Raw genomic sequence first — 16187 nt, 5'->3', positions numbered from 1 at the left:
CTCTAGCCTGGGCAACAGAGCGAGACTCTGTCTCAAAAAAAAAAAAAAACAAAAAAGACGCTGTTTCTAACAAGTGTGTGGTAAATACATGTTAAACAAAAGAATTTTGAAAAACATTGTTCTTGAACGGCCTGGCTTACAGTGACAGTATAGACAGTGGGTTGGATAGTGTTCCTGAAAATTAATGTCCACCTAGAACCTCAGCACGTGACCATGTTTGGAAGGAGGGTCTTTGCTGCTGTAATTAGTTAAGATGAACTCACAGTGGATTAGGGTGGCCCTAACTCCAATGACTGGAGTCTTTCTGAGAAGGGAAGAACAGAGATACAAAAAGGGAAGAAGGCCATGTGAAGACAGGGGAAAAAATTAAAATTATGCCACCACAGGCCAAGGAACTCCAGAAACCTCCAGAAGCTGGAAGAGGCAGGAAAACGTTCTTCCCTAGAGCCTTCAGAGCGGTGGCCCTGCCTTGCCTCGGACTTCTGGGTTATTCACACCGCACCCCACCACCACAGCAGCCACTGCTCGCTGTCAGCATCTCCGGCGATCTCCTCCCTCGCGCCTACTGTCTGCACTCAGCTTGCCCTTCAAGCTCCACCAAGGTCACCGGGGTGTCAGCACCTCGGGCAACATCCCCTGCAGACCAGGAAGCTGCTCAGCAGTCCCTGGCAAATGGCAGCACTCCTCAGCTTTTGTCGCTGCCTCTCCAGGGCAGGCCCACTGCCAGAGAGAGCAGGAAGGGAGCGACTCCCCTGCCTGGGGGCAGCTGGCAAAGCCCTGCCCAGCCTGTGAGGAAGGCAAGGATGAGAAGAGGCCAGGACCGCAGGGACCACCCAGGATGAGATGCTCAGGCAGGGAATAGAACTGAGACTGGAACCTGGGTCTGAGGGACCTGGGTCCTCTCACCTCAGGGCCAGGAACCTTCACACTCCTCCTTGCTGTTTCAGAGAGCTCCAACCAAGAGATAATTTCTTCTCATAAAAAAAAAGGGAAAACACAAAACTGCAAATAATTGCATTTGTGTCTGTCTGCCTTAGATTGCAAACCACCTCCCTGACTGCTGGGAAAGTTCCATCTAGCAAGAGGGAAGGCGGTGTGACGGGGCGTAGGGTAGGGTGGGGATGAGACACAGAGTTCTGGGGGCTGCAGGCAGGCCAGCTCCCCAGCCCTGGGGTGGATACCGCAAGGTCCAGTGCAGCTCGGCCGAGGGAGGTCAGGAACCAGGGTGTGGCCCGCAGCAGGTACTCGGGCTGCCGGTCATGGGCCACAATGGCCGAGGCGTAGAGGAGGCCAGCCAGGGCCGACAGGAGCCGGGTCCACAGGTGGATGCAGGAAAACATCTTCCCCTGGCACTGGGCAGAGAGAGAGGAGGGGGCTGGGCAGCAAGGAACGCTGGATCTTGAGACCCAGGGCACTCAGTGATGTAGCAGGGTGGGGGCAAGCCCTCTGCCGACCGTCAGTCCCCAAGGGCACTACTTCTGTTAAACTTCCAGCTTTTGCTCAAGTTGCTTCTTTTGCCTGTTGAACTCCTATCATACTTCAGAACCTTAACTCCGGAAACCTCTCCTTCCACCTGCACCCTAAGGTGAGCAAGTAACTGCCTCTTCTGGGCCCCGTCACACCTGACACACAACCGGTAGCAGAGTGCCTGTTACTGACCACCACTTAGCTGTTTACAAGGTGGGCCAATGTCCTTATAAACAGGGGAAAGTCGGACACAGAAAGGTATGGGGAAAGGCCATGTGGGGACACACACATGGGAGAACACCATGTGAAGCCTGGAGTTATGCTGTCATGAGCCAAGAAACTGCCAGAAGCTGGGAGAGAGGCCTGGGACAGACCCTTCCCTAGCGCCTGAAGAGGGAGCATGGCCCTCCCGGCACCTCGATCTCAGGGTTCTGCCCTCTGGCACCACGATGTAAGAAATTTCTACTGTTCAAAGTTTGTGATACTTCATTATGGCAGCCCTACGGAGTAACTGCTGGTGGTCAGGGCACAGTGCCAGTCCCTCCAAAGGTCTTCATGTGACATAGCTCAGCCCCCACCCCGCAGTACCCAAGGGGCTGCTGAGCCAGCCCAGTGCTCCTGGCTCCCTCTGTCACCTGCTGGGGAGGTCCCTGCCCAAGAGGTTTCTGGCAGTTTTGGCACAGGCTGAAGCGTCACACAAACGACCAATAACCACCTGCCATGCCCCAATCCTGTTCCCTGGCACTGCCATGGAACCATGGTGTTCTTGGGCAAGTGATTCTTTTTAGACTAAATGATGGGCCTGTTACATTTCACGGTGTTGGCTTTGGCCACTGTTCCTGTCAGACAGGAACAGTTATCTGAGGTGTCTGTAGTGAAAACTCGGCAGAGCAGTTTCCACACGTCCACAATGACTAGCTGTCCCAGATGCCATCCCGCACGGTGGCTTTTCCTGTGTGCTGTCCTCTGCCTGGACTGCCATCCTGAGCCTCTGCCTCCTCAAATCCCATGTTCCCTTCTGAGCCAACATGACACCTCCCCACCACCTGCGGCCCACAGTGTAAACAGTTTTCACCCTCTCTCATTTGAATAGCGTAGGAGCCTTCTCTCTTCCAAAACCCCAAACATTTGTTTCTTTCTTAGAGCATTAAGAGATCCAGCTTCACATTTCCGTGTTTTCCAGGAGACCGTGAGAGCCCCAAGGGCGAGAACACATCTCAGCTCCTGTCTGTGTCCCCCACGGGACTCGCCAACTAGGGGCTTCCCTCACTCCAGGTGCTTGGAAAATACCTGCCAACGAGATACTTGGTCTGCGCAGAGCTGCAGGACCTGACTGCGCTCTAAGGGGACACTTGTTTATGCGGCCCCAGGGCCTTTGTCCTGAACGCCTGCTTCTCATTCGCTGCAGGAAGTGGGAGAGAAGGCAGTGGGCTTTCCCTGAGAGGCTCTTGCAGTCCTCAGGACACCCTCGGTCGGCTGCCCACTCTCCACACATACCCCCTCCTCCCTGTCACATACAGTGACACCACAGCTCCGCCCCAGGACCCACAGCCCCAGCCCTGCCGCAGCCTCACGATTCTGGAGAGTGGAGGGATCCGGGAAGCCCAGGCGCCGAAGGCAGCGATGCTGCCCAACAGGTAGCCGAGGAGTTCGGTATTTTCCTGCGAGAACAGGTGATAGGCTGTCAGCACTCTGCACAGACTGTCCCTGTGTCCCAAGAAGCAGCCAAACCTGAGGAGTCCTTTTCTGCTTTTAGAAGGTTTCTTCTAACAAAGGCGAGGGCCCACCCCAGGGCATTTGCACCACCCCACATCCTCCCGTGGTGGCTCAGCCTCACCTGCAGCACGCTTGCCAGCAGCCTCCTCTGCGGCCCTCGGATGGGGGCTGAAGACTTTGGGACAGCGGCCCAGAGAGCCCAGCACGGGCCCAGGCTCAGCGGCAGGGCCAGGGCAAATACACTGGCCCTGAGCCGCTGCTTCCTCTTCCTGCCTCGGGAGCCCCCATCTGCAACAGACACCAAGATCCCACATGGCTCCTGGAACCCAGAACTCCTCAGGTAGCTGCGTGGGAAAAACTAGCGTTGACTCTACCTGATGCCGGAATGGGTTCCCACGTTGTTCTATAGGCCAGATCCTCCCCACCCACCAAGGCCCTGTGGTCGTGCCACCTCTTTAAGAGGCCTTTCCTCCCCACCCCTACAATTGGCGCTGTTCTCCCTCCTCAGGCAGGGATGACGTTATCTTTTATCATATGCACCTGCGTGCAGACAGCAGCGCCTCTCCTAGACTAGAATCTCAAGGACGGCACGATGCTCTGGCGGTTCCTGTGATTTCCGCAGAGCAGAACCGGCACACACTTGGGGAATGCATCAATGAGTGACTGTATTTGTGCCAACACACCTAAACCGAGCAGGACAAACAGCAATAAGCAGCATCTTTGAAAGTTTCCTTGAAATATGAGATGGACACTCCTCCGAACAGTTCTAGTAAGAACGTTTCTTCCCTGGGTAGTAGCAAGCAGCCGCAGGCACGCTACCTTACCCACGGACGCAAGCATTCCCTCTTTTTTCGACAAGGGTCCAGGCACATTGCTGTACCTTCTCAGGGACTCCCAGCTGCAGATACTCAGGGCTACTCAGCCCGTCTCATGCACTTCCATCCCCTGCTCTGCCTGTGATGCCCACGCCTAGTCCTGACATCCACTTCCAGAAGCTGTGGGGCTTCATTGGGCCACCCTGGCCTTGCATGCTGAGATATCATTGTTCACCCCCAAAGCCATACCGCAGCCTCCTCCTGGCCTTCACCACACCGTCCTGTCCACCTGGAATGCCTTGCCTGGTCCAACGCCCCGAGCTTCCCTGACCCCGACTCTGGCTTTGCACGGTATGCACACATCTCGGAACCAGCAGCTCTAATGACTGCTTAGGGCCCCCAGCCCATCTGGCTGGGGTCGGGGACCTCGCTCCTTTGTCTGCCTGGCTGGGGCCCAGCTCGGGGCATGACAAGGAGTAGGCACTCAGTGTACCTATGAATGAATGGATGAATGAAGACAGGAACAGACAGCCACACACTCACCTGAATTAGACTTGAATTTGGATCCACAGACTGGGAATAGAATGAACACAAAGTTCACCAAGTCAATAGCTGCTAGGTAGGCACCAGTGAAAACCTGGGAGCAAGTGGAAATAGAGTCTTGGTGGTCAATCATCTTCCTTCAGCAACGGCAGTGCCTGTCTTCCTGGAATCCCTCGACCCGGGGTTACACTGATGTGCTGCTTCCACATATGTTAGTCCCGTGACGCCTCCCACCAATCCTGAGAAAAGTCTAACATCTCATTTGACTGATGAGGTGACAGAGTGTTCAAATGACAGATCCCAAGTGATGCAGATGCCCCTCGGTAGAGATGGGTAAGAACCCAGCTCTCCGCTTCCTGTTCTACGCTCTTTCCCCTGCATGGGGCAGCCTCTGCTGTGTAACTTTGGCCCAGCCACTGAGCTTCCTGAGCCTCAGTTTCCTCATCTGTAAAATAGGCATAATAATAGGGCCTCCCTCAGACTGTCAAGCAGACTACTTAACACAAGGAAGTGCTCAGACCAGTGCTGGAGAAAAGTAACTACCTGTAAAGGCACCAGCCCCTATGAGAGTAGAGTCAGTGGGTAAGAGCATGTAGTGTGGAGTTTGAATCCTGCTACTTACTAGATGGGTGCCCTTAGAGATGCTATTTAACCTCTCTATGCCTCAGTTTCCACATCTGTGAAACAGGAATAATGAGAACACATCTGTCATAGATAGGATGGTGTGAGGATTAAATGAGTTAATACATAAAAAGTCCTTAGTGCCCAGTATGTAGTTAAGTATTTCCTCTTAACTATTATTATTGGACTTGAGCTGGGCCCCATCATATTCTATCAGCTAATGGGCACCCAGAATGAAAGGTGATTTGCTTCTGAGATGATACAGCTCAAAGCAGGGTCTAGAACACTCCAAATCTGTGCCCTGACCACTAGGCTGCCCTCCTTCATTCTACCTAGATAGGCACGAGGCCAAGACCAGCCCCATGAGCGGCCCCCACAGTGGGTCCAACAGTTTTCCTTCGGGATCTGTGTTTTGGGATAGGACCCTTCTACACAGGTTTGGTGGAGGGCCCAGACTTTTGGGAAATTTGAAACTACTCACTCTCCCCAAAGCCCATATCGCCACCTGGGAAAGGACTCAGCCATCCCTGCATGAGCTGGAGCTCATGTAACTGTGACAATAGCTCTTTACTGAGCATTTACTAAGTGCCAGGAGCTGTTTTAAGTGATGGGCACATGACAGTAGATAAATCTTTGCCCTGTAGAACTGACATTCTAGTGGGGTTAACATACAAGAAACAATAAACATAGTAAGTATATGATGTGTGGGAGCTTAAGCTAGTGGAAGAGGTAGGTCACCATTTTAAACAGGGGAAGCCTTACTGAGAAGGTGGCTTTTGAGTAGAAGGAGTGAGCAGTGAGCCGTGTGGACGTGGGGAACAGAGCACTTCCAGGGCAGAAGGAGCGGCAAGGACACAGGCCCTGAGGTGACTCTGTGCTCTGCATGCTGAAGGAATGAGACAGAAGCCACCATGGCTGCAGCAGAGAAAGGGAGGCCAGGCCTGTGCTGGGCTGAGCACTGTCACCTGTGGGCCCGACATACCTGGATGGTGAGCTGTCTGGCTAGAACAGCCCCGACGGTGTCACACAGACTGGTCAGGAGGCAGCACGCGGCGCACAGTGCCGACTGGCCCTGCCCACATTTCTTTGCACATCTCAGATAGAGAAGCCTGGGGTGACAGGGGTGCAGACAGAACACAGGAGCCATGAGTCTGGGGACAGCCTGAGCAGGCACCTGAGAAGGGCAACTGTGACTTTACATCCTTATGGGGCACCTTCTCCCACAGGCAGTTAGCAGGTGTTCGGGAACTTAGTTTACAGACGGGAAAAGATCAAAAGACTCCAAAGCCTGAGGTCAACAAGCCCATGGTAGGAGCTAGACCTCATGAGATGTGGGACACCCACCTCTCTAAGGAAGAAGAATTACCTTCCTCCTCCTAATCAGGCCGACATCTAATGACCCACCACACAGCACTTAAAAACTAGCTGTCAGGCCAGGCGCAGTGGCTCATGCCTGTAATCCTACCACTCTGGGAGGCCGAGGCGGGCAGATTGTTTGAGCTCAGGAGTTCGAAACCAGCCTGAGCAAGAGTGAGACCCCGTCTCAACCAAAAAAAAAAAAAATAGAAAGAAATGATCTGGACAACTAAAAAAATATATATATATAGAAAAAATTAGCCGGGCATGGTGGCACATGCCTGTAGTCCCAGCTAGTCAGGGGGCTGAGGCAGAAGGATTGCTTGAGCCCAGGAGTTTGAGGTTGCTGTGAGCTAGGCTGACGCCAGGGCACTCACTCTAGCCAGGGCAACAAAGCGAGACTCTTGTCTCAAAAAAAAAAAAAAATAAAAAAACTAGCTGTCAGGTTTTATTTATTTATTTATTTATTTATTTATTTAGAGACAGAGTCTAGCTCTGTTGCCCAGGCTACAGTGCTGTGGCGTCATCCTAGCTCACAGCAACCTCAAACTCCTGGACTCAAGCGATCCTCTTACCTCAGCCTCCCCGGTAGCTGGGGCTACAGGCATGCGCCACCAGGCCCGGCTACTTTTTTCTATACATTTTTAGTTGTCCAGCGAATTTCTTTCTATTTTTTTTTAGTAGAGACGGGGGTCTTGCTCTTGCTCAGGCTGGTCTTGAACTCCTGAGCTCAAATGATCCGCCCACCTCGGCCTCCCAGAGTGCTAGGATTATAGGCGTGAGCCACCGTGCCCGGCCAGGTTTTATTTTTTAAAATAGAAGCAGGAAGGTTATAAACATAACCCCACCGCTACCGTTAACTGCAGAGTTAATTGCCTAAATTTAAAAGGCAACTTGTTTCTCTGAAATCAAAGTGAAATTCTTCTGCTCCATCCCTGCAGTGGGGTGGCCTGGCTTCTGCTGGCGTGCGTCCAAGCTGAGCATGTTCTTTACACACAGGCAGAGCAAACTCCTGCCTTCTGGCACTTTGGGGTGCCCTCCCACAGCACCGCTGAGGCTTCTCTCCCTATGGCCCTCTCCCACTCCCCAGCCACCCAGGAACATGGCAGAAGGGCAGGACAGGCTAGAAGGGGCCAAGGTCTCTCTGTCTGCATCGATGGGATCTTGGAAATGTTTTGTTCTAGATGTCTCCCTGCTGCATTTCTAAGGAGAAACTGATGCATGACTGCAGCTCTGGTTTCATTTCCTTTACCCAGAGCGTGGCCCTCCACACCCTCAGGACTGTTCGGCTGGTTCTGAGCGTCAGCCTTTGGGAGTCACAGATGAGGGCAGAAGGCTCTGGGACTCCTAAACACTTCCCAACCTGCCGGCCAAGCCCGAAGCTCACGGTGGGAACATCAACCTTTAATCTGGGCCCTAGGCTCCTGAAACTAACTCAAGGCCAAAAAGCAGAGACTCAGAGATTCTCACAGTTTGACCCAAATTAGAAATAATTTATTTCAACCCTCCCATTTGAGAGAGAAGAAAACTGAGGCCTATGGTGATAAGATAAGTTAACAGCAGGTCTTTTGGCTCTATATGTGGAGGCTTTGCTCTGAACCCTGTTCTCAGCCACTACCCCAGCTCTTGGGGCCAAGGATCCTGGGCTCACCTTAACCCAGCCCACACACCCCTCGGAAGAGACACGTTCCCCAAAGGCAAATGGAGGTTCAGGGATGAAGAGGTCCTGAAGACAAATGGCTATGTCCAGATGCCACGTAGGGTGAAAAGGCAGGCGCTCTGCTCTCAGGCTGGCCAGCCGGGCCTTCTCGAAGGAACTACTTAACCTCTCCAAGCGGTAGGGTTCCAGGCTGGTAAAATGCCTAATGGCGCTGACCTCAGGATGGCTGTGAGGAAGAAATGCGCTACTGCGTGTACAGCGCTGCAGCACTTTCCAGCCTCTGGTCCGGATAGTTTCAATCTTACAAACCGAGCCCTCTTCAGTAGGATCTGGGGTTTCTGTCCTTTCCGTTCACTCAGACAAGCTATTTAACCTCTCAGGACCTCAGGGATCGTTGAAAGTGGGGGTAATAACAGTACCCACTTCATGGGGTTGTGGCAGGGACTGAATGAGTTAATAAATGCAAACTGAACCCACAGTAAATGTGCTGAGCGCCTGTGTATTGGTATTCCAGTCACTGGGTGCTGGGCTGCAGCATCTCTGCACCATTAAACGCCTGAGGGGAATATCCATTGAGTGCTAAGGTGAGTCAGTTCCCGCCTCCCCCCGGGGCTGCTCTCCTTTCTCCCCTGCCAGGGAATACGTGGCTGGCACTATCCTTGGCCCTGCTTGTGGATTTCTGTGCTTCGGACAGGGTGGCTGAAGACCTGGAGACTTCACTCTTAGAACTCAGGCTATGGTGTCCCCCTGGTCAAACCACTCCAGGTGTGGGACGACCAAGGCAAAGACTGTGGCCAGAGTCAGGTCGTCACCACCCGCTGTCCAGCTGACAGGGTCTTGGGTAAATTGAAGCCAGAAGCACTGAGGGACTTACCAAGGTCTCGAGAGTTCGTGGCAGAGCTGGAGCAATAAAAATGACCTTTAATGAGCACTTACTAAGTGCCTTGCCGGTACTGACTCATTCATCCCATCCATCCTGCGAGGTTTCATCCCCATTCACACGAGGCAGAGGCTTTAGAAGTTGTGCAGCTCACACCGCGAGTCAATGGGGAAGGGCTGACAACACAACTCAGGACTCGTGGTGTCCAGGACAGGGCCCCATCCACTGCACCACCCGGACTGCTCCCGTTGGCTCACAGCCCAGCTTCCCCGTGCATGGAATCCGGAAAGAAGTACCCGACTTCGGTCTACAGAGAAATGATAGATCTGATCCTGGAATTGTGCTTTCTCTATCCCCCCTTTCCGCCCCTTGCTCTAGGTTTCCAAGAGGGAGTACCTGGGGCTTAGCGCCCACTTCCCCCCACGACACACCCGCCACCCCTCGCGCCGCGGGTCCCGGGCCCCATTACAGCGCGTGGGCGGCGATCCAGCAGGAGGAGGCGCAGATCCACAGGCCGAAGGAGATGCAGACGCGGTGGCGGGCGAAGCAGCGGTCCAGATAGTCCCAGTCCCAGAGCGCGGGCGCGGGGCTGGGTGCCTCCCCCATGGCGCGGCGCGGCGCGGCGCGCTCCGCCCGGCCGGGTGCCCGAGCCTCCCGCGTGGCCGGGGACCCGCGCGCCGCCGCCCCCACGCGGGCAGCCCCGGGCGCTGCCGCCCCGCGCCCCCTTGCCTGGGCTCCGTTCCGCCGCCGCGGCCGCAGCCGGGCGCACTGACCGCGGGCGGAGATGGGCGCGCTCCCGGCGGGGGCGGCGGCTCCAGGGAAAAGTTTCCGGGCCCGCGCGGCGCCCCCGGCTCGCGCTATTGTCGGGGTCGGCGGGACGGAGGCCGCCCCCCAGCGGCGGGAGCCGGAAGCGGCCTCGGCACAAAGGCTCGGCCCCGGCCCCCGCCCCCGAGACAGCTTCGGCGCCCGCTCCCCGCCGCCCCTGTGCGGGCGCCCTCCTCCCAAATCCCGCGGCCAGAGCGGGCGGGCCTCCGGGCTCTGGGGGCCGAGTCCCTGCCGGGTCACCGTAACGCACTTTGTCCCTTCTTTAATTCACCGCAGTTCCCGAGTCAAACAATACACAGTTGCGCTGGCGAGGCGCTGGGAGCAGGGGATCCCGAGGTCATCGTGAACCAGGTACAATACAGAGGGTGGGGTGGGAAGCCAGGAAGGAGGGGACAGACGTGCGGGTGAACAAACACCCCTACCTCTGCCTCTCGCTCTCCTTTCTGAAGCTGTCAACTGCACCCTCCGCCCCAACCCAGTCGCCACCCGGTCGCGGCCCCCGCAGCCCGGGAGCCAGGTTGTCTTTGGGCTCCGCGCTCCCATCCAGTCACACCGGCGCACAGTTCAGGTAGGCAGGGCTGCTGTTCTTGAAAACAAACTATTGTTATAGTTTTAGTAAATTTGCTTAAAGCATTTAATACATGGTACATGACTGTATAAATTTTTCTCCTTTTAAAAATATTATAACAGCTTCACGGAGACATCGTTTAGATACCATAAACTTTACCCTTTTGAAGTGTTCAGTTCAGTGATTTTTAGTGTATCCACAGAGCTGTGCAAACAACATCGCTATCTAATTTTAGAACATTTTCATCGCCACTCCCCACCCTCCGAAAAAAACCCTGTCTATTAGCAGATACTGGCTATTCCCCTTCAACACTCCCAGCCCTGGGAATCACGAATCTACCTTCCACGTGTCACCTTGGATTTACCTATTTCCGACATTCCATATAAATGGAATCAGCCAGTATGTGACCTTGTTGTGTCGGACTTCTTTCACTTAGTATAGTGTTTTTAAGGTTCATGGATGTTACGTGTATTAATACTTAATTACTTTTTATGGCTGAATAATTATACATTGTATGGACATAGCAGTGATTTTATTTATCTGTTATCAGTTGATGGACATTTGTTTTTTTTTTCACTTTTTGGCTATTATGACTAATACTGCTATGAACATTTGTGTACACGTTTTGTGTGGACATAGGTTTCTAGTTCTCTTGGGTATATACTTAGGAGTGGAATTGCCCGGTCATATGGTAACTTTATTTTTAATGTGTTGAGGAGCTCCCAGACTGTTTTCCGAAGGAGCTACACTATTCTACTGGTTCAATCATTTTTAAAAGTTATGACCACTCACAGGAGAAATGAAATACTATATGTCATGCATTGCTATGGCCTGAATGTCCCCTCAAATTCCATATGTGGACACCTAATCACTAATTTGCTGGTATTGGGAGGTGGGGCCTTTAGGAGGTAATTAGGCCATGAGTGGAGACACATGGAGAAGGCACAGTCCATGAACCAGAAAGCAGGCCCTCACCAGACCCCAAATCTGCCAGCGCCTTGATCTTGGACTCCCTAACTTCCAGAACTGTGAGAAATAAATATACGTTGTTTATAAGCTACCCAGTCTAAGGTATTTTGTTATAGCAGCTCAAATGTGCTAGGAGCTGGGGACACACTGTTGAGCAAAACAGACATGTATCCCTGCCTTTGTGAAGCTTACAGTCCTGTAGGAGAGGGAGACATTAAACAAGCTATTGAACTATGAAAGGCAAAATTAAAATATATTAACCAAAAGGGACCAAAATTAAAATAATAAAACCATTAAGAGGGAGAAATATAAAATGAGTATCAGTTAAGGAATGATTCAAAGGGTTAAATTAGAAGGAAAAATGAATAACCCAAGATTCTCATAGTCTACAAATAATAAGCACCCACAGCGTCTTTCTTGCTGAACCACTGCCCACACCACTGAAGGAATCCCAGTCGGAAATCCCTGCCTTCTGTTTCCTTGGGGATTCTAGTATGTCCAGTGTGCTTATAAATGGTCATGTCTGCCTTTATCTCCCTCAGATACCGACCTGTGATTGTCCAGATCTGGCTCCTCTGATGAGGTTGTCTACCTACCGTTCCCCAAAGATAATCTATTCACTAACCATCTTGCTAAAGTAGGGACATGTCTTGTGTCACCCTCTCATCACGCCCTGGGGCAGGGCTACCTGCGTGCTCAGTGGCATAGAGACTTCAAGATGCCGCTCTTAATCTCCTTCAGTCTTTGTCATGGCTTCCCTCCCACTCAGGCTCAGCATAAGCCCTCAGAGGCTTCATTCCTCCCCACTCATCCTGGACCAGGTTTACACACCTCGACTGGTTGTTCTTGGAATAGTATTAATAGTTAGTTCTTAACCTTTTCTGTGACCCCTTTGAGAATCTGAAAAAAACTCATTCTTGAAAAATATGAACATGTTTGCACATCCACATACAATTTAAGGAAATGTATGGCCCCCCCACCCTGAAATTCAACTATGGATTCTATGGAAGAATGGAGCCCAGACTAAAAACCCCTAGTTCAAGGGTTTAAGTCCTTTCCTAGGAGTCCCCTGCCTGAGTGGCCGGGAGTGTGGTCCATGGATGGTGGGTATCAGAATCACTCTGACGCCTGTCAGAAGAGCAGATGCACTAAATCCAACTCTCTGCGCATATGTCCTTGGTATCAGCCTGGATTAGTTTCCTGTGGCTGCTATAACAAATTGCACAAATTTAGTGGCTTAAAATCATGGAAACTGATTCCCTCACAGTTCTAGAGGCCAGAAGTTTGAAATCCATTTCATTGGATCAAAACCAATGTTTCAGCAGGGCTGTGCTCCTTCTGGGGGCTGTAGGGAGATAATTTATTCTTCCTCTTGCCTCTTCCAGAATCTGGTGGCTACCAGCATTCCCTGCCTTGACTGCATCACCCTGTCACTCTCTGCCTCCTGGTCATATTGCCCTCTCTTCTGTGTATGTCATACCTCTGTCTGCCTCTCTCGTATAAGGACACTTGTGACTACATTTAGAGTCTGCTCAGAAAAACCATGACAATCTCCACATGTTGAGATCCTTAACTGAATCACGATGGTAAAGACCCTTTTTCCATAATAAGGTAACATTTACAGGTCCCAGGATTAGAACCTGGTATCTTTGGGGGTCATTATTCAGCCTGCTACACGGCATTTCCACAAGCTTCCTGCTGGATTCGTATAAGAAACTCAGTTATGGAGATGGCCCTCAGTGGGAGCTGCTCCCAGTCACTGGACGTGCTGGCTCCTAGAAGGGTGCAATGGGAAGACTGTGGGTTTTGGAGTCTGCAAACCTTGGACTGGAATTCTCTCTCTGCCTTGTTTCTGCGCTGTGACTTGGGGCAAAGCACTGGTCCTCTCTGCACTTTTGTGTTCTTCCCTATAACACGAGGAAGGTCCAATGGTGGGGAGACACATGGCTCAGTTTTTAGTTCTCTTCTCTTCCCTACCTACCCTCTCTTGGGGATCTCATGTTTCTGGCTTTAGCTACCATCCCTATGCCTGCGCCTCCTGAATGTGTAGCTCCAGGTCATACCTCCCGCTCAAACTTTGGACTCACATATGCAACCGCCTACTCAGCATCTCCACCGGCATATCTAATTGAACAGGTCTAAAACCAAACTCTTGGCTGGGTGCAGTGGCTCACACCTGTAATCCCAGCACTTTGGGAGGCAGAGGCAGGAGGATCTCTTGAGGCCAGGAGTTTGAGACCAGCCTGGGCAACTTAGCGAGATCTTGTCTCTACAAAAAATTTAAATATTACCCAGGCGTGGTGGCGTGTGCCTATAGTCCCAGCTACTCCCGAGGCTGAGGCAGGAAGATGACTGGAGCCCAAGAGTTTGAGTTTACAGTGAGCTATGATTGTACCACTGCACTCCAGCCTGGGCAACAGAGTGAAACCTTATCTCAAAATCAATCAATGAATCAATCCAAACTCTTGGTTTTCCCTCCCGAAACTCCCCACCTGCAATTTTCTTCACCTAGGCTGATCAGTGTCCTGGTCCTGCAGGGGCCAAGCCCCTGTGCCTGCTCTCCTTGCTTAGGGCACTTCTTAAAGGGTGATGAGTGTTGTCTTCCCACCGGGCTGTGAGCGTTTTGCAGCCAGGGTTGTTTAGTTCATACCTGTGTTCTCAGCCCCTACCTCCGTGCCTGGCACATAATAAGGAAAATATTTACTGAATGAATAAACTGATTTTTAAACAGACCGTAAAAATGTGATATGCACTACAGTAGGGGCATGTTTCAAGTGCTTTATTGACGCCTAACATCGTGAGTGGGTGTGTACTAGACAAGGCTGTCAAGAAATAACGCATGAGCTGGAGAATGTTTGCCTTTGGCAAGGAGGCCGTGGCGGCAGCCCTGCAGAGGCCCTCCTGGAGGCAGGAGGAGGTGGCGTGCGGAGAAAGGCGAACAACAGAGGGGCTGCAGAACGGGCAGGAGATGAGGTGAGAGAGACAGTCAGCAGCCTGGTCATGAGGGAATCAGGACTTCATCTTGTAGGGAACACGTATCTTCTAACCAATTTCCTCCATGTCATTAGGACCCCTCCCTGGTTCTCCTGGCACCTTCCACAGGACTCTGCCCGTGGTCAGCCCTCAGGAAGTGAATCAGTTCCTTTACCAGGCTCCTCGGAGGTCCAGCGGCTGCCCAGGAGCTAGACATTATAGTTTTTGGCCATGGTTCAGAGTTTGCCAAAAAGAAAAATTAACAAGAGGACCATAGCACTTGTTCTCCCGGGCAGCGGGCTACGTCACTGCTCATAGGCATTTCCTGCCGGGCAGCACGACCTCGGGCATTGTCCTTCTGAACAAGGAAGGGCTGCAGCAACCTGGGCAGTCCTGCAGGAGTGGGCAGCTAACGGTGGCCATAGATCCCAGCCTCGTGGAGGGAGACAGGCCAGCAGTTCAATGGCTTTCTCTTCCGGGAGGTCACGTTGCTTCCTGCCAATGTTCTTGTAAAACACATTATTTAGAGGAAGGGCTTGTGGCTACTACTCAAACAGTAACGTCAAAAACAACTCTACATCTGTCTGGCTTACCTGGTATAGAGAAATAAATTCTAAGAGAAAAGTAATGGCCTTTCCAAGTCTTAAACAATTGTGGACATGTTGGGGTGTTGTGGTTGAAGCAGGTGGCAGGACTGTTGGGTCCGGGGCTCTGTTTAGAACTCTGTCATCAACTCACTGTGTTTTCTTGTGAAGGTTTCTGTCTTAGTCCGTTTTGTGTTGCTATAACAGAATACCTGAGACTGGGTAAAATTTATAAAGGAAAGAGGTTCATGTAGCTTCTCATTCCGCAGGCTGGGAAGTTCAAGATTGGGCAACTGCATCTGGTCGCTTCTGGGGATGGCCCCGTGCTGTGTTAAAACATGGCAGGGAAGTGCAAGGGGAACCACCCTGTGCAAAAATAGCGAAACAGGGGCAGCCTAGCTTTGGGACAACCGGCTCTCACGGGAACTAACCGGGTCCTGAGAGAGTGAAAGCTCAGGCGCTTCTGGGAGACTGCATTAGTCCCCTCCCGAGGGCGGCTCCCGCGTGCCCCACACGCCTCTTAAAGGTCCCACCACCTCTCAACACCTTAGGGGCATTAAGCCTGGTCAGGGACAAACCATATTCAAACCGTAGGAGTCATCAACTCCCTACATGATCTTATGAAGCTTTCTGTACTTTTCCCCCTCAAGTTTGTCACTTATAACATTTGATTGCTGAAGTCCACTTGCTTCATGATGCTTAGAAGCTAGGAAAGGGCTAATGGAACTGACAGATGTCCAAACATTCCGTGACCACAAGAAGGCTGATGAAAGCCCTAAATTTTAAGGAGACGAATATCCATGAACGCTGTTTCACAGTGAGGCAACCTACTTTTTTTTTTTTTGGAGACAGAGTCTCGCTCTGTTGCCCGGGCTACAGTGCCATGGTGTCAGCCTAGCTCACAGCAACCTCAAACTCCTGGGCTCAAGCGATCCTCTTGCCTCAGCCTCCTGAGTAGCTGGGACTACAGGTACGCGCCACCATGCCCGGCTAATTTTTTCTATATATTTTTAGTTGTCCATCTAATTTCTTTCTATTTTTAGTAGAGACGGGATCTCACTCTTGCTCAGGCTGGTCTCAAACTCCTGAGCTCAAAGGATCCCCCCGCCTTGGCCTCCCAGAGTGCTAGGATTACAGGCGTGAGCCACTGCACCAGGCCAGCAACCTACTTTTTAAAGAGCTAAGTAAATAGAATTCAGAGCTGGTCTCA

General features: G+C 52.0%; 1 protein-coding gene across 1 annotated transcript in view; it reads right to left on the bottom strand.

Annotated features, from left to right (window-relative positions):
• Positions 1-9664, bottom strand: part of TMEM44 (transmembrane protein 44) — a 36977-nt gene extending 27313 nt beyond the window's left edge. Inside the window, exons 1-6 of the mRNA XM_012639816.1 lie at positions 9528-9664; positions 6145-6271; positions 4542-4635; positions 3305-3471; positions 3042-3128; positions 1182-1352 (exon numbers count right to left, since the gene is read on the bottom strand). Of these exons, the coding sequence (XP_012495270.1) occupies positions 1182-1352; positions 3042-3128; positions 3305-3471; positions 4542-4635; positions 6145-6271; positions 9528-9664 (783 nt within the window). The remainder of the gene's footprint in view (positions 1-1181; positions 1353-3041; positions 3129-3304; positions 3472-4541; positions 4636-6144; positions 6272-9527) is intronic.
• Positions 9665-16187: the final 6523 nt, after the last annotated feature.

This window comes from Propithecus coquereli, unplaced genomic scaffold (genome assembly GCF_000956105.1).
Source record: "Propithecus coquereli isolate 6110/MARCELLA unplaced genomic scaffold, Pcoq_1.0 Scaffold10, whole genome shotgun sequence".
NCBI lineage: Eukaryota > Metazoa > Chordata > Mammalia > Primates > Indriidae > Propithecus > Propithecus coquereli.
The sequence above is the reverse complement of the archived record's forward strand: the minus strand, read 5'-3'. Positions and strand labels throughout refer to the sequence as shown.